Source organism: Eucalyptus grandis, chromosome 3 (assembly GCF_016545825.1).
Source record: "Eucalyptus grandis isolate ANBG69807.140 chromosome 3, ASM1654582v1, whole genome shotgun sequence".
Classification (NCBI taxonomy): Eukaryota; Viridiplantae; Streptophyta; class Magnoliopsida; order Myrtales; family Myrtaceae; genus Eucalyptus; species Eucalyptus grandis.
The window spans coordinates 44,522,404-44,539,721 of NC_052614.1; the positions used below are offsets into that span (position 1 = coordinate 44,522,404).

At 38.4% G+C, this 17,318-nt stretch overlaps 1 protein-coding gene across 1 annotated transcript in view; it reads right to left on the minus strand.

Moving 5' to 3' along the window:
- Positions 1-281: 281 nt before the first annotated feature.
- Positions 282-17,318, minus strand: part of LOC104439721 (AP2-like ethylene-responsive transcription factor At1g79700) — a 25,160-nt gene continuing 8,123 nt past the window's right edge. Inside the window, exons 2-9 of the mRNA XM_039309634.1 lie at positions 3,226-3,417; positions 3,039-3,121; positions 2,878-2,886; positions 2,604-2,692; positions 2,407-2,480; positions 2,220-2,270; positions 1,996-2,072; positions 282-832 (exon numbers count right to left, since the gene is read on the minus strand). Coding sequence (XP_039165568.1) covers positions 282-832; positions 1,996-2,072; positions 2,220-2,270; positions 2,407-2,480; positions 2,604-2,692; positions 2,878-2,886; positions 3,039-3,121; positions 3,226-3,417 — 1,126 coding nt within the window. The remainder of the gene's footprint in view (positions 833-1,995; positions 2,073-2,219; positions 2,271-2,406; positions 2,481-2,603; positions 2,693-2,877; positions 2,887-3,038; positions 3,122-3,225; positions 3,418-17,318) is intronic.

Consider the following 17,318-nt stretch of genomic DNA (forward strand, 5'->3'; position numbering starts at 1 on the left):
CCAAGGTGGAATGAAATATTTCCACTAGCTCCGTCGTAATTATGCGAAGGTGCATTCTAATTCAACCTGGGTATGATGACTCTTTGGTCACCCTTCGGTGCTTGTGGAGATGTTTGTTTTCACCGATGATCGAACTGATAAAAGTTTTGAATGACTCAGTTTTTTTTCCGGCACTCTTCTCCGGCGTAGGGTCGGTTGCTTCGTATGCACAGAAAAAAAAAATGACCTAGTATAATGATTAGAGCGTGCCTCTTCGCGAGCTGAGAGTAATCTCCCTCCCTTTATGCGTCGAACTCACATTGATAACTCGGCGGAACGTACGTGTTGAGCTCGCGGAAGATAATGTCATCTCCGTCGCCACCGAAGTTGTAGGAATCTTGATGACACTCGAAGTATGTCTGAACATCAGCAGGGAAGCTGCGTTTCAAGGCCTCAGTGGACTCCTCCTGCGGTGTCGCCGATGCCGCATCGTCAGCCCGAGACGCCATCTCCATCATCTCCCTGAATTTCGACGACTGAAGCAAAAGCCCTAGGGCTGACGTGGTGCTCCGAGGCTGAGCTTGGATAGCTTCTTGATTAGAATCTGATGTTTGGGGTTTCTGGGAATAGCTAAGACCGAACCCATCACTAAGGTTTGAGGTTAAGACGTCGGTGTTATTATTGTTGGTATTGGGTTGAGTAATGCCTCTGGCGGCGGCGGCGGCGGCGGCGGCGTCGGCGTTAGGTTTTAGCCATTTGATGTAACGACTGAGGTCAAAGTTTGTGACGGCGTTGAGTCCTCGGTACTCTATGGCCGCCATATCATATGCAACGGCAGCTTCTTCTTGCGTGGCTGCAAAATCAATGAGACATGGCTCAACATAGGCTCTTGAGAAAAAGTTGCCATAGCGAAGCAAAAACAAACATAGCCACAAAGAAAATATGATCGAAAGAAGCAATTTCAAAAGGATATTTAGCTACCTCTATTTTGCACGACGTGATCACACAACACATCTAATCAAGTATCTCCATCTTAAATATTTATACCTTCTTATTTTCTCATGTATGGTAAATAAAAATACTTAGGATATCATCAAAAAGGTAATTGTCTCGATTCAATTATTCGATCTTACTTATCATTACTTATTAATTAAAATCAATTAATTTACTAGTCCTTTAGGCTAGAGGGAGTATGTGCATCCTAACAATTAGTTCTTTAACCATAGTGCACCAAATAGAGGTACCATTTCACCTAATAAATTTTGTCCTGCCGATGGTTGCGGGACTTCCATATAAAAAAAAAAAATGAGACATTGCTGGCTTGGCTTAATTTTTCTAAATTTTCCAATATATTATTCCATATTTTATACCATTCACTAGAAGTGAGCAACAGGTTTGATTAAATCCGAGAACAGGACCAAATTGGCTTGGGCCAACTAGTTCAAGGCCGATTCTAAAGAAAATAGTTCGCTTTCTAGTTCCACAAACCTAAAACCGACCTACCGATTCTAAGGCTAGAACCACAGATTCTACTCAGGAATGCCAAACATATAGATTCTTCTATTTTCAATTTTCACCACACAAAAGAAAGAATCTATACGTTTGGCATTTGTGTCCTGGACATAACAAAAGCCAATTTAACATCAATCTTAGACAAGTGTGAAAGGAAGTATGGATGAAGAGCATAAGAGTAGTGTAATTAAGTTGCCCGTCTTATGTAGGACTTTCCTTCTAAATTTTTTTAAGAGGTATCTCAATTTTAGATTCTGAAAAGAATAGGTCGCAAAGTCGCTAGATATTATCAATTGAAGTTGAGAGTTCGACAAGCAACGTTGTCTTGAAAAAAAATGCCATTTGACTAACATGTTATTCATAAATTAGATGATCCACGTATTATTCTCACTAATTAAATGACAAGATGATTAGAGAGGATCTTTCGCGATATTTCACTTCGGATCTATAAGTTTTTTTCTTGATAATATTCAAATTGATAATGATCAAAAAGAAGGAATTTACCATATGTCCCAAGATAAAGATATTTGTTTCCGAAGACTCTCCCAATGCGAGCTTCCCATCTTCCATTTTGATGATGCCTAAATTAAACAAAGAATAGAAAAGATAATTAAATCAAGGGTTGGCTCTAAATCTACCATACTTTACATAACCACAACATTATGATAATGTAATGATTACTATAAATAAATAAATATATATATGAATCATGGGAAAAACATAAGCACCTTGCAACGCCTCTATATTTCGAAACTCCCCGAGAAAACCCACTGCTTTTCCTGCATGACATAATCAACACCAATTTATTCAAATGTATGACGTCACCCCCGTCGTCTACATTTAATTTCCCTAGATCAAGGTTGGATCAAATGAATCGAGTCGGCCGTGCTATGCTACGTTAGGTGATGGCCTCACCTTCTTAATGATCCGATGTACTCTTCTCTTGACTGTCCCTCCATTTCTACTAGCTCCGTTTCGTACGTCGAAACCTACATTGGAAGAGAAAAAAATTATATTTCTTAATTGTCGTATTTTATCATAACCATGTTGAGTATAATCTTTATGGTGACCGAAAAAAAAACAGAAAATAACGACGACGACGGCATAGTTACCGGAAAATTGAGAATAGTGTCTCTCCCCCAGTATTTGAGCGCTGCCAAGTCGTAAGCGTGCGCGGCTGCTTCTTCGTTGTCGTAAGCGCCTAAGAAAACACCAGAGAAGTTAGAATGAATGGTTTTCATCAGAGAGCCAAAAGTAATGAAGGAGAATATTAAGAAGAGAAAAGCAAGAATAATTAAAATAATAATAATTAAGGACTAACTGATAAAACGTCATCTTCAATGGGAATCAAACATTAGTGGGGGATCAATCAAGTAAGGCACTTACCAAGATACACTGAAGTGATTGAGCAAGATCCCACGCAAATCACCAACATTTGCAGATACCCAGATGGCAAAAGAGAAGAACCCATCATCAGCTATTGATATATCACCAAAAACACAATTTTTAGATCTCATCATCGATATACATCTATTCAGTTCGCGAACCTTGCCGTCCCTTCTTGTTCTGCGATACGTTCCAGCAATTCTTGTCCCACAGGTGCGCCTCATATCGGCCGGTCCACCGGTGCCTGAATAAGTTAACAACAAGAACAAGCCAGACCAGATCATTCATCGAAGCTAAAGTCGAATTCAAGCACGAGAAGCAAGATAGAAGGCAGCAGCTGACAATGACCTTGTGACTCCTCGGTATATCGAGCTACGTTGAGGAGGAGAGTCTCTCGGCACGGTCCTCCGAGTCCGCTTCACCTTGGCCACCCCACCATTGACAACACTGGTCACAGCACTGCCGTTGTTACTGCTCTTGTTGCTTTCGCTCGCAGCAGCGACATCTCTCCGGCTTTGCTGCGATAACTTCACCATGGGACTAATGACAAAGCCAGAACATAAACGAAGCAGAAGAAGAAGATGAAGAAAGTGAAACAAAAAATAATAATAATTAAGGAATAGAAGGAACAACTGGGTCCTCCAGTGAAGGGAAGGGTTATAAAGGAGGTGGCCATGGAAGGTTATGGGCTGGCAAATTAAGATGAGAGGCCGGCCAAACGGTGAGTTTTTTTATTGACAATTTTCTTTTTTTTAAATGTTGCCGTCTAAACGGCTTGTCATAACCTCTTCTCTTGTTTTCAAGTGAGTGCAATTCCCTACCTTGTGTCGTTCCCATCTTAACTAAGTTAATTTAATGATCTTGCTTTCGTTTAATGGGTAATAAATACTCTATTGGACCCGTTGGCAGGCACGACGGAAGTCTTATGTCTCATCATGGATATCGCTTAGAAGGAGCCAGATTGGAGTGTGCTAAGATGCCTGATTAGACCTAATTTTTATAAACCTATAACCGAGGACGTTATGAACAGAATAATATGCCTGATTAGATCTAGTTTTCTTTAGTCTATTTCATAAGACATTATGAGCCAGTACTGTTGATGCCTAAATTTTAGTTCTCTCATATCTGCATCATGAAATCAGGGATCGACCTCAATCCTTGAACAAAAAAAAATCATTTACATTATCCATATTGGCATTACATCTAGGTTCTAGGATACATTTCATTGCATTTTAGGATTAACCATGTTACAGGGAACCAGAGGTGACTCAATGAGTAATCCATAGAAGATTTCAAGATTAAAAAAGGAGCGAAAAGTCGTGATTTGAAATCCCAAAATTCTTGAAGCTCAAAATTGAACTCAAGAAAGCAAGGTGCACCTAGAATCACATTTCAAAATTTTATGGAAGCAAAAAACTAGCTCAATGAGTTCGGGAGCACGCTTTTCAAAAATATGAGAAACGTAGGATCCTAAACTGTAAACCAAATAACAATTCCATAATTACAGGAAGCGGAGATGGTAAATAAGGCAGTATTGCACAACACCATGTGACACAATCATGGATGTCCACAAGCCCTCAAATTGATGTCCACAAGCCTTGAAATCTACAATAACATTAATGCCAATCACATGCCAAGATCGTATGCCATTTACATGGCTATTCCACTGCATCTCCATGGATCATCACAAACTGGAAAAGGCGCCTAAGCATTGGAGGTCATGTGCCATGCACATGCCTCAAATCATGTGCCACGCACATGCCTTTCTCACGTGCAACTCACGAGGCTTCTGTATGGATGCTACCGTAGACCATCTCCTGCGCTACTAAGCCTCGAGTGGCTGGCCATAAGTGAATATTTCCTCTGATTTCATGTATGTTATACGATTTGATTGCTTAGTTGTTGATTGATCCGACAAATGCTTTTAGTTGCCATTTTTTCTTAATCAGCAAATACCGTGGAATTAAATTGCAATCTTATCTCCGTGATTTGATTAATCGACCAAATCTAATCCTCACTCTCCGCCCTGAATTCACCTTGATCTCGACCATTCATCCGTTAATGTGCACATTAGAGATAATTGGCAGATATACTATAAATATTATCACAATATCTCTAATTCCAGTTTGAGCCAGAGCCTATAAATAGACCCCTCCATTAATCATTACAAGCTTAAAACACCATTTAGAACTCTCAGAAAAACTTTGAAACATTCCCATGGCGAAGCTCTTTCTGGCTAGGAGTGAGCTTGGTTTTAGGGGAGATACGAGAACCATAGAATCGGATCGGTGGGAACAGGAATTGGATCAGTGGGAACGGGTCCAATTCCAAGTTTCAAGATATATATAAGGTAGGTTTCAATTTCCAAAAACTGGGGAGCTGGTTTCGATGGGTAGGTATGGAACCTAGAACAAGTATTTGTATCTTTGCAATTTTATGGACATCTAATGACGACTATGTAATTTAACACCATTGATGAGAGCTTCCATTTGGGCATATTTATGACTGAAACTTCTATTTTATTAATATTTCATATTCTTCATATTTCCAAATATGAATTGTGAATAGTAGATTATAACAGTAAATGATGGTCATTAGTGATGACAATTCACTACAATCATTCAATTAAGAATATAACTAGAATATGTGTAGACCTTGGAACCTATGAAAGGATGGATTTCAGGTTCCAAAATATGTAGAGTAGGTTCTGTATTCCAAAAATTTAGAAACCGATTCTGACAGTTAGATTTCAGGTTTCAAGTGGAAATTGGACTAATCCTGAAAATGCCCACCCCTCTCTCCGACAGTCCTTTCCTTGGTTTTCACACCAACGACTCCCTGAAAATCCTCTCAACCTCGACGAACTCCTGCAAAAGCCCCCATCACATCCCTAGGAGTCTTTCAATGTCCAGCAGCTCGCTAGCTCTGCCTCGATGCCACCATCTTTCGATCAAGCTTGTTAACGTCCTTCGTGCATCCGTGGCTTCCCCGACAATCTCCAAGTTTTGTAGTCATTTCAGTCAACTTCTATCACATCCAGAGCTCCCCTTGGCATCGCCCAAAAATTGCTACACATCCCTAACGCCCGTTCATCACCGTCCCTTGAATACTCCATTGGTGGCTCAACAAGCTCCACCCCCTTCCCTCTTGCCCTCAAGTCCTTTGGTATCCTAGGGTTAGTCCTTATCGAGGTAGGTAAGATTGGTAGGTTGTTCAACTTTAGCTCATAATTTGGCTGCATATTCTATAGTTGTCAAACCTTAAGTTATTTTCATTCCTTTTGATTTATACTTTGCATTAAACATGACATAAATTGGGGCATTGCAACTTCGAGCCGAATAGTTGAACCCTCATTTATGATATTCATGCATGCATATAGTAATTTGCATCTAGGATTAATCAAGAATCATGTAGGATTTTGATTCATACTCCACATTAATAGGATGGCACAAGATTCAACTCCTATGGGGGTCACAAGGGGCAACGCCACCAAGCCACCAAAGGGCTTGGTAGTTTGGATCTTGACCCATGAGTAACTACTAAGTGGCATAGGGCTTTCCTAACCCTTACGGTTTTCTTACGCCATCAATATATAATTTATCTCTCTTGTAATTGAGAGTGGTACTAGGGAAGTAAAAAGTGCTAAATAGTAGAATCCTCTGTTAGGTGTGATCCTAATTTAACCAAGGTAAATTTTGCATCTCGATCTCTCTTTCTTGTCTTTACACTCTATTTCTTCGTATTTGTGCACCTAATCCTAACATTTGATATTATAGCAAGGTTTAAGGTTAGGGTTTTTTTATGAAGAGAGATCTGAAAAATTGAATATTGGGGAGATGTAAGTTGGTCAATCACGGATTGAAGTAAAGAAGTTCAAAGGAAAGGGTTTCAAGTTATTAAAATTGAATATGAAGGCCTTGCTTGTAGATAGAGATTTGTGGCTGGTGATTAAAGATGATAAACTTAAGGAGAATCCCGGGAGAAGACGAAGGAGTCCACGTCCACTGAATTGAAGAAGTGGATCAACAACGATCAAAAGGCACGAAGCCTAATCCGGTTATGTCTTACAGATAATATCTTGGTGAACATGACTTCTGAAATGATGGTGAATGATCTCTAAACGAAAATAAAAAGCTTTTATCAGAACAAGTCGCTCTTGAACAAGTTGTTTCCGGGAACAACTTTACAACCTTTGGATATATGAAGGTGATCCTTTTCTACACATTTAAACAAGTTTTATACTATTTGTGGGCAACTTGGATCTACTGATGCTAATCTAGATAGGAAGATAAAGCATGTACCCGGTTATGTTCACTGCCGAATTCATACAAACATATAATTGTTCTACTCTAATATCTGAAGAAATGGGAGAGTAGGTTCTAATGGTGCAACGAATGAGGCTCCTTTTCGTAAGAGCAGTGAACGATCCAAATCTAGATTTGGTGATAGGAATAAGTCTAGAAGAAGATCTAAAAGCTGAGATTGATTGGAAATATAGTGTTTGAATTGCAAAAAGGCTGGACACTTAAAGAGGGATTGCAAAAGCAAAAATGTAACGCTAGAGAAGCGATATATAGCACCATCCTCAAGTACTGCAAAGGATGATGACAGGAGCACAGGATACATGTATCTTATCTGCAATTCATCTCAGGATGACCGCAATGCATGGGTAATTAATACCAAAGCGTCTTTCCACACGACACCTCATAAGGATTGGTTTTGTTGTTATAAGCTACATCGGAGAGGTACAATGTGAATGAGAGATGACACAACATTTGGTCTTGTTAATTGTGAAAAGGTGAAGTTGAAAATAACACATGGGACAATCAAGAATCTTCTGAATGTGATGCATTTTCATTTTTCAAAACTATGGCAGATGTTGGCATTACTATCACCAGCAATAAATATTCATGCAACCTCACCCATGTATCTATGGTGATCGCTAGAGGTGAATGGTATGGAAAATTGTGGAAGTATATAGAAAAATTATGATCGATGGTGAGAGTTGCATCGCGAGAATAAGTCGAAGACCTTCGACACTATGGCACGATGGAGAATGGGTTGTATCAATGAGAAAGGATTTGGTGACCCTTACCTTAAAAGAAGACGATGAATGAAATCCCAAACTGTTATATGGATTTCGAATTTTGTGACATTGTCTACATGGAGAATAGAATCGAGTATGAATTCATAAGAGGGAGAGCAAAAGGGATTACCGGATAGCAACATCTTTGGTTTTACACCTATAGCATTGATTGGAAAATCAAGATATTATTTTTATTGATGATTTTTTCCATAGATGCGGATATATTTCTTGCGAGAGGAAAAATGATGTACGTGAAAGGTTTTGTGAGTTCAAAACTTTGGTGGAAAATTAGCTTGATGGGAAAATATAAATTTTACGGACTGACAACGAAGGAGAATCCTATTTAATGAAATTTGATGAATTATGTGCTACCAGGGACACAAGAAGGTAGAAGACAACGCCATATTCACCTTAGTAGAATGGGGTGGCAAAGAGGCTTAATCAATCTCTCGTGGACAAGAAAGGAATATATTAAGTGGTACAAACTAAGCAGCTGAATTTTGGAGGCAAGCAGTGGCTATCGCATGCTATTTAAAGTACAGGTCCTACACCTTAGCTTTGAAAGAGTAGACACCATTCAAGGAACTATTTGGAAAGAAGCCGACATATCTCATGTTAGAGTGTTTCACTTTAAAGCGTATGTACATATGCCAAAGAAAAAGAGGAACAAGTTTGAGAGGAAGTAAGAGAAATGCATATTCATTGTGTACAAGAATGGTGTCAAAGAGCATAAGCTGTGAAATCCTGATAATAATCATGTAATCTACAATAAGGATGTGGTGTTTAGAGAATTGACGACAAATTAGAGTATTCCACAAGCTCCTCAAAACCATAAATGGTTGAGTAGGATGTTAGTTTGAAGGAAGGAAAAAAGAAAAAAAAAGAGGCTACACAAGCTGGAACAGAAATTACAGATTCTGAAACTAATGAGCTTGATAAGGTGGACCACACACAATAGATTCTAAAATTGAGTTTAAAGTTGAAGCACCACCTAAATCGGTCTTAAGAAGGTACATGCGGCTAAGAAAACTACCTGAGAGATATACCATACTTGCTGGTAATGAGAATTTTGCTCTGATGGTTACAAGAGATGATCCAAAGATCCAAATATTGTGAAGGAAGCAAGAAGCATGAAAGATGCCAAACTCTAATAGAAAGCCATGAAAGATGGGATGAACTCACTAGACAAAAGTGAAATGTGGAGTTTGGTAAAATTACCTAAAATTAAAAGGCAATTGATTACAAGTAGTTGTTCAAGAAGAAGAAGTGTGCAAATGGAGAGATAAAACAATACAAAACTCATTTAGTTATGAAGGATATTTGCGAGTCGATTATGGTGAAATGTTTTCTCTCGTTGCTAAATTAATTCCATGAGACTTGTCTTATCTATAGCAGCTGCATACAATCTAGAGATAGAGTAGCTTGGATCAAGATTGATCAACCTCAATTAAAGGTAGGTGTAACCGGCTTCCCGGTATAGTCCAATCCTACATAGAATCAGGCCGGTAGGATCGATTCCCCATTTCTAGGACTACAAATCGAACCAATTGGTTGTGGAACCGGTGGTGAAATATTATAGTGATGCACTCGTTTCCCCTCCTTTAAAATCAAGCATTGGTGCTTTACCCACAAAATGAGCATCATCCACACTTAGCCAAAAGGTCGAGAAAGTCAAGTTTTGGCAGGCACATGACTCAGTTTTTATTCACAGCCCCCTCTTACGATCTCTATGTGCCCATTTGATATGAGAGTCTCGACATTCGCATGAAAGGCTAGACATAATAGTAGAGACAAGTCAAGAGTCCCACATCAAACGAGCACATTGAAACCGTAAGAGAGGTCGTGAATAAAAGCCAGGTCATGCGCCTAACCAAAGTATACCTTTCTTGGCTTTTTGTCTAAATATTTGCATGAAAATCCCTAATAATTGATTGATCAAATTATATATTTTATAATTTTGAAGAAACAAAATTAAAAATTTTAAAATAATCGGTCTGGTCCAAGCAGTTCCATCCTTGGAATCGGGAATCAGATCAAAATCACCGGTTCTAATTTTATGGAACCGGGAATTTTAGTAGTGACTCTGAGTGCTAGATCTTTGATCACTCCTAATCACACAAAGTCCCAAACTGACACTGGGGGATTTAGCGACCTCAAGCTAAGGTCGATCGCCTTGGATCTAACCTAGGTTCGATGCTGTCACCAAGCACGAAGTAATGGCAACTTTGGAAAGGGCAAAAGGAGGAGATAAGAGGGAGGTCAAAGGGCAAAGATCCAGGGGCACAGTAGGGCGTGGGCGAGGGCCGAGGGTGTGGAAAGGACGAGCAATGGGGCCGATCGTGATGGCCGTCTATCCCCATCCCCCCGGATTTGACTTTCTATGGTGGAGGAAAGGAGTGCACATGTTAGCATCAGATGAACGAAACGGGTGATTGGAGAACCGAGCGGGGAAAACGATCTTCCACCATAGAAATCTCCATTAACTAAGCTCGTGGAGTATGATATCATCACTCACCCCTCGAGAGTGGACGGAAAAAATAAAAAAATCAAGTCGTCATTTTTAGTTCATGTCATGGTACGTACCACCGTTACGTTGCTGGTGTCCTTGCAATTCGCTAGACGTGAAGTCGTGTCCACCAAAGACCAAGATTAAATTGGGCCTATCGTCATGTTTGATGAGCCTAATTATTTTCAAAGATACATATGAACATTTATGGAAAAATATTTTTCTAAAACCTATTCGTTTGTATGGTTGAAAATGATTAGTTAATGAAAAAAAATATTCATTAACTAACTAAAATATTTTCTATTTTTTTTATTTTTATAAGTAATACAAGTAATAGGTTTTAGAAAATATTTTTAAATAATTCATTTTTACGAAACAAATAGAATCATGTATCAACTTCATCACCTTTCTTTTATTTTTCATATTTTATTTATTGTCTTTTTATATTTATTTATTTGGTTTATTGGCCAGTTTCATAGCTTTTTTTTTTTAACTCGAGTTTCATCGCTCCAATTCACTTCTTTTTCGGCCACTCTTATGTCTATTACCCTCCTTCGACCCCTTAGCAGTTTTAGACCCTCGAGAAAGACGTGTTAAATGCCTAAGAATCCCCAATGGCCCATGGCATTTTGGCATTTCAACATTTAAAATGAAAGCGTGCGTTTGTTTCACGAAAAATTAAGAATTCAGAAAAAAATTACTCAAAAAAAAAACTATTATATCGCTTACAAAGATGAATATATGAATAATATTCTTGTCATCAATTAAAATGTCTAGACATGGATTATTGATGATGATGAAAATATTTTTTTTTCTAGTTTTTCTAAGCTAATGAACATTTTTTCAGCAAATGTTTTTCAAATGATTCATTTGCCATAAAACAAGCGGACCCATTATATTCTTCTTTTTTTCAATGACAAGGAAAACCCACCTCACGTAGATAATTCAATGAATTCACGGAGATATATCCTTTCATGATGTTAAAAGTACACCTTACATGGATAATTTTGGTTGAAAAATCATCCCCGTTAACTCTGTGGGTCATGTATGACCTGAACTAGAGTCTCGAATAAGTAGCTGAAAAGTGGATTTGCTTGTGCTCAGCACCACGGAGGTTTAAACCTATATTGTGTGTCTATGTCACACAAAGTTAGATCCTTAGAAAATCCTTCATATCTCAATCTAGCAACAGCACTTGGAATTTTCATCATTAGCTTAGCCAAAGTGGACTAGCACCATGATTGACTTGAAAGTAGGAATCTCTCCTTAGGATTCGATTTCTTCGTAGGCCAGTGTTGGAATATTATACGCGAAAATGATAGAATCTTGTAATTTACGTTAACGCGAAATCACTAGAGAAATAAATGAGAAATAATAAAAATACTATAAATTTACATGATTCGGTCCGAATATCAGTACATACATCCACAAAGAGAGCCAGCAGCAAATAATCCATTATAATTGGAGAATCATAATTTACAATCACTCACACGCTCAAGTGTTCCCCACACTTAAATTTAACCCCAAAGCCAAAGTATTTATAAATAAACCACTTACTTAGACATAAACTTACAGCATAAAATTACCATTTGTTCAAGCTCAAAACAGAAATGCTCTACATACGCCAAAATCAAAAACTTCTGTGTTCGTCTTTGATCCACGTACATAAGTCTTCACTTTCCTTTGGAAGGCTTCGCGTGGCTTAAAAAGATTTGCGGCTCCATAAATCTCTCGGATTGTGGACATGCAAAGGAGTTGGTCCACGTACGATTTTATATTGTGTGCGCCCAAAAGTCAAAGTCTTGACTTTTTGGCCCCATGAAGATAACATCTTTCGGCTTCTGCAGGCTTCCGCAAATAAAGAATAAACTTTGCTTCCTTTTGTTATTCTATTTTATTTCATCTTTTGTAATCCTTCATGGAGTCCAATAAAACCTCTTTCTATTAACTGAAGACATCCAAGGCCCAAAAAAAAAAAAATGAATTTCTTTTCTTGTACATAATCTTGAATTTATCATAAAAAAAGTATATTTACGATCAAATAATAAAAATTTTATCCAAGCAAATCGCGTTTTGCAAACGCTCAAACTCAAGGCATAATTTAACAATTCTTCACCTTGGCTCGATGTTTGAAACCAAGTTATAGTACTCATCATCTATGCTGCTCTCCCAACGCCCTAGCGGGTGCTCACTCTCCACGTATGCCAATAGAGCTTAAGCAGAGCTTGAGCTTCATCAAATGAATAGAATTAGCCATCATGTCTGCTGGGTTATTTGTTGTAGCAATCTTTTTGACAATAACATTACCCCTAGTTAAGACATCTCGGATGAAGTGGTACATGATGTTGATATGTTTTGTTCGCTCGTGATAAACTGGATTATACGCCAAATATATCGCACCTTGGTTATCATAGTGTATATCCACACTTTTCTATTCTAACCCAAAGTCTGAGAGCAAACTTTGTAACCATATCGTCTCTTTTGCTACAAATGTTAGTGTCATGTATTCTGCCTCAATCGAAGATGAGACAATATAATCATGTAATGATGCTTTCCAACTAATTGCACCACCTGCTAGCGTAAGCACGTACTTTGTTAAAGATTTGCGATTATCCAAGTCATCGGCGTGATCCGAATCCACAAAACTGATGGTCTCACTTCCATTGCTTTCCCTTCGATACACTATACCAACATCTATTGTCCCCTTAAAATATCTAAGGATCCACTTCACAGCTTCTCAATGAGCTTTACTAGGACACTTCATATAGCGACTAACCACGTTCACAACTTGTGAAATATCAAGCCTAGTACACACCATAGCATACATAATACTACCAACGACACTAGAATAAGAAACACGGGACATATGTTTCTCCTTCTCCTCAGTCTGCGGTGATAATTTATCTATAAGTTTAAAGTGCTTCGCTAAATGTGTACTTACAGATTTTGCTGACTGCATATTAAAACATGCCATAATCTTCTCAATATATTTCTTCTGGGATAGACGTAAAATTCCTGTAGTCCTATCACGCAAAATCTCCATACCCAAAATTTTATTTGTAGCACCTAAATCTTTCATCTCAAATTCAACATTTAACCGTCTTTTCAACACATCAATATCAGACAAATTCTTAACTGCTATCAAGATATCATTAACATATAAAAGTAGATAAATCAAATAACCATTCTCAAATCTCCTAAAATAGACACAGCTATCCATTTGACTTTTTTTATAGTCTTGACTAGCCATGAAAGTATCAAGACGTTTATGCCATTGCTTAGGAGACTCTTTCAATCCATACAAAGATTTCTTCAACAAGCAAACGTAATCTTCCTTACCTATAATAGCAAATCCATCAGGTTGCCTCATGTAAATCTACTCTTTTAACTCACCGTAAAGAAACGCAGTTTTCACATCTAGTTGCTCTAACTCGAGATCCTACGAAGCAACTACAGCAAGTAAAACACGAATAGAAGTATGTCTTATCACAAGAGAGAACACCTCTTTATAGTCAATGCCCTCACACTACGTATATTCCTTTGCCACAAGTCTCACCTTATACCATGCTGGTAATGCCCTCTTTCCATTTGAAGACCCATTTACTTTCGACAATCTTTTAACTCTTGGGTACTTTGACTAGCTCCCATGTTTGATTTCGATGGAGTGATTACATCTCTTCACTCATAACCCCTAGCCACTACGACGACTCCGAACTAGCCATCGCCTCAAAGTAAGATGAAGGCTCATCTGTCTCCACCTCATCACCTACAATCAATGCATAAGTAATATATGTATAACCATAACATACCAATGATTTAATTTGTCTTCTTTATCTATTTGCGACTATAGTATGTTGTAGCTTTGTTGGTTGTTCACTATTACCAACTTTAGAAACTACAGTCTCATCTACTGTCTCAACTTATGTTACCTTTGAGGTCTCCAAATCTCCACCTGAAGCTCCACCTCACTAATGACACCATGATCTGTCTTCTCTGCTGGTCTCAGAACTCCTCTGTTGAAGTATTGCAGTCTTATCAAATATCACATCTCTGTTGATTAGAAAACCGGGTGATCTGAGATCAATGCACCACATGTGCATAACCCAGAAATATGCACTTCTTCGCCCTCAACTCAAGCTTATCATCACTTGCACAAGCATACACATGACATCCGAATATACGTAATCTGGAATAATCAACAGGTTTCCACAACCATACTTCCTCAGGAGTCTTCCACTCGATAGCAGATGATGGAGATCGATTAACTAGGTAACATGCCATGTTTACCGCTTCGGCCCAAAATTCCTTACCAAGTCATGTATGCAAAAGCATGCATTAAGCTCTCTCAAGCAAATTTCTATTCTTCCGATCTTCCACGCCATTTTACTATGGTGTCGCAGGTACCGTGCGGTGTCTCACAATACTTTCTTTCTCACAGAACTCGGTAAAATCTTTACCATAGAACTCCATGCCATTATCGGTTCTCGAGCACTTGATTTGTTTATATGACTACTTCTCAATCAATGCCTTAAATTTCTTAAACCGATCAAACACATCATATTTGTGTTTTAGAAAGTATACCCATATCTTCTTCGAATAATCGTCGATAAATATCAACATATATTGGGCACCTCCTTTCGAAGGAACCGAAGATGGGCCCTAAACATCTGAATGAATATATTCAATTAGTTGTTTGGTCGAATGAACAACTGTAGTAAACTTAACTCAGTGCTACTTCCCAAAGAGGTAGTGTTTCATATAAATCCAGCTTCCCTGTCTTTTGACCCTTCAACAACCCCCTTTCACTCAGCATCGTCATACCTGTCTCACTCATGTATCCTAAACGCATATGCCATAACTAAGTCAAGTTAGGGTCTGACTCACCTGATGAAACTGCAGTGGTTTTGATCACGGTCTCTCCTAGTAAATGATAGAGAGTATTTACTTTCTTCACTTTCATTACTGTCATGGCAACTCAAGAGATCTTCAGTACTCAATCTTCAGCGGTGTACCTACACCCGATGTCGTCGAGTATCCCTAGAGAAATAATATTCTTCTTGAGCTTTGGTACATGCCTCACATCCGTCAATGTGCGCACCACCCCATTGCGCATCCGAATCCAAATTGTCCCTATCCCCACAACCTTACAGACTACGTTATTCTCCAAAAGAACTCTACCACCTTCTACAATCTCGTAAGTAGTAAACCAATTCTTATAAGGCGTCATATGATAAGAACACCCGAATCTAGCACCAATTCATCTCCTAACGAAGTAATAGTCACACATAAAACAGTTTTTGCATCACTATTGCTCCCATCGGCAACGTTTGCCACATTGCTTCTAGCATTCTGTCTATCAGTTTTATTCCTCCGCTTTGGACAATCTCTCTTGATGTGCCTCTCCTCATGACACTTAAAGCACTTCACGCGTCCCTTGGACTTTCTATGGTGTGATTTCAATCTACTTTTACATCTACTGCTACTAAGCCCTCAATGTTGTTCACTACCTCGAATTGTCATTGCTTGTGCTACTCCTTACGCCAAACTGCCATCTCACAACTTTCTCTGCCACCCCCTAAAGAATAAGGCGGATTTTACCTTTTCTGAGGTAATTGTAGTACACCCCTGCAATAGTGAATCGATCAAGTGCTCCCATGACTCTAGTAGAGAGGCTAACAATATCATGCCATATTCTTCATCATTAAGTATCTTACAGACATTCTTCAGATCCATCATGAGTTTATTAAATTCATCCAAGTGGGTTATGATAGACATACCTTCAATATATCTAAATTAAAACATCATCTTCAACATGTACAAGCGATTGTTCAAGCATTTCTTCACATAGAGTGCTTCAAGTTTTGCCTATAATGTTGCGGCATCTTTCTCCTTCTCCTTAACAACCTCTATTAAGACATCATCCGACAAATTTAACAGGATTGTGCTCTTTGCTCTTTCCATTAACTCTACACTCTCAAAGGCTTTCATTATAATAGGCAACTCATCTTCACCATCCAGTGCCTTGGCCAAACCTTATGTTGTCAATAACACCTGCATCTTGATGCTCTATAACACAAAGTTGTTCCTCCCATTAAACTTCTCAATTTTAGATTTCCTCTCAAACATAATTACAATAATAGAATTTCCAAATAATAATCAAACAAGCAAAAGCTCCAAATCACAATCAAGAAATCCAATCCTAAGCTCGATATCAATTGTTGGAATATAATAAGCGGAAACGACAGGATCTTGCAATTTACGTTAACGCGAAATCACTAGAAAAATAAACGAGAAATAATAAGGACACTAGAAATTTACGTGGTTTGGTCCGAGTATCGGTACCTACATCCATGAAGAGAGCCAACAACAAAATAATCCACTATAATAGGAGAATTAGAATTTACAATCGCTCACACAGTTAAGTATTTCTTTAGATTTAACCCCAAATCCAGTATTTATAAATAAGCAATCGGCTTGAACGTAAACTCCATGACACAAAATCAATATGCATTCAAGCTCAAAACAAAAGCTCTACGTACACAAAAATCAGGAACTCGACGTCCGTCTTTGGTCCACATACATAAGTCTTCACGTTCCTTTGGAAGGCTTCGCGTGGCTTAAAAAGACTTGCGACTCCATAAATCTCTCGGATCATGGACGTGCAGAGGAGTTGGTCCACATACGCTTTTATATTGTGTGTACCCAAAAGTCAAAGTCTTGACTTTTGGGCCCCACGAAGATAACATCTTTCAGCTTCTGCAGGCTTCCACAAATAAAGAAGAAACTTTGCTCCCTTTTTTTTTATATTTTATTTCCTCTTTATAATCCTTCATGGAGTCCAACGAAACC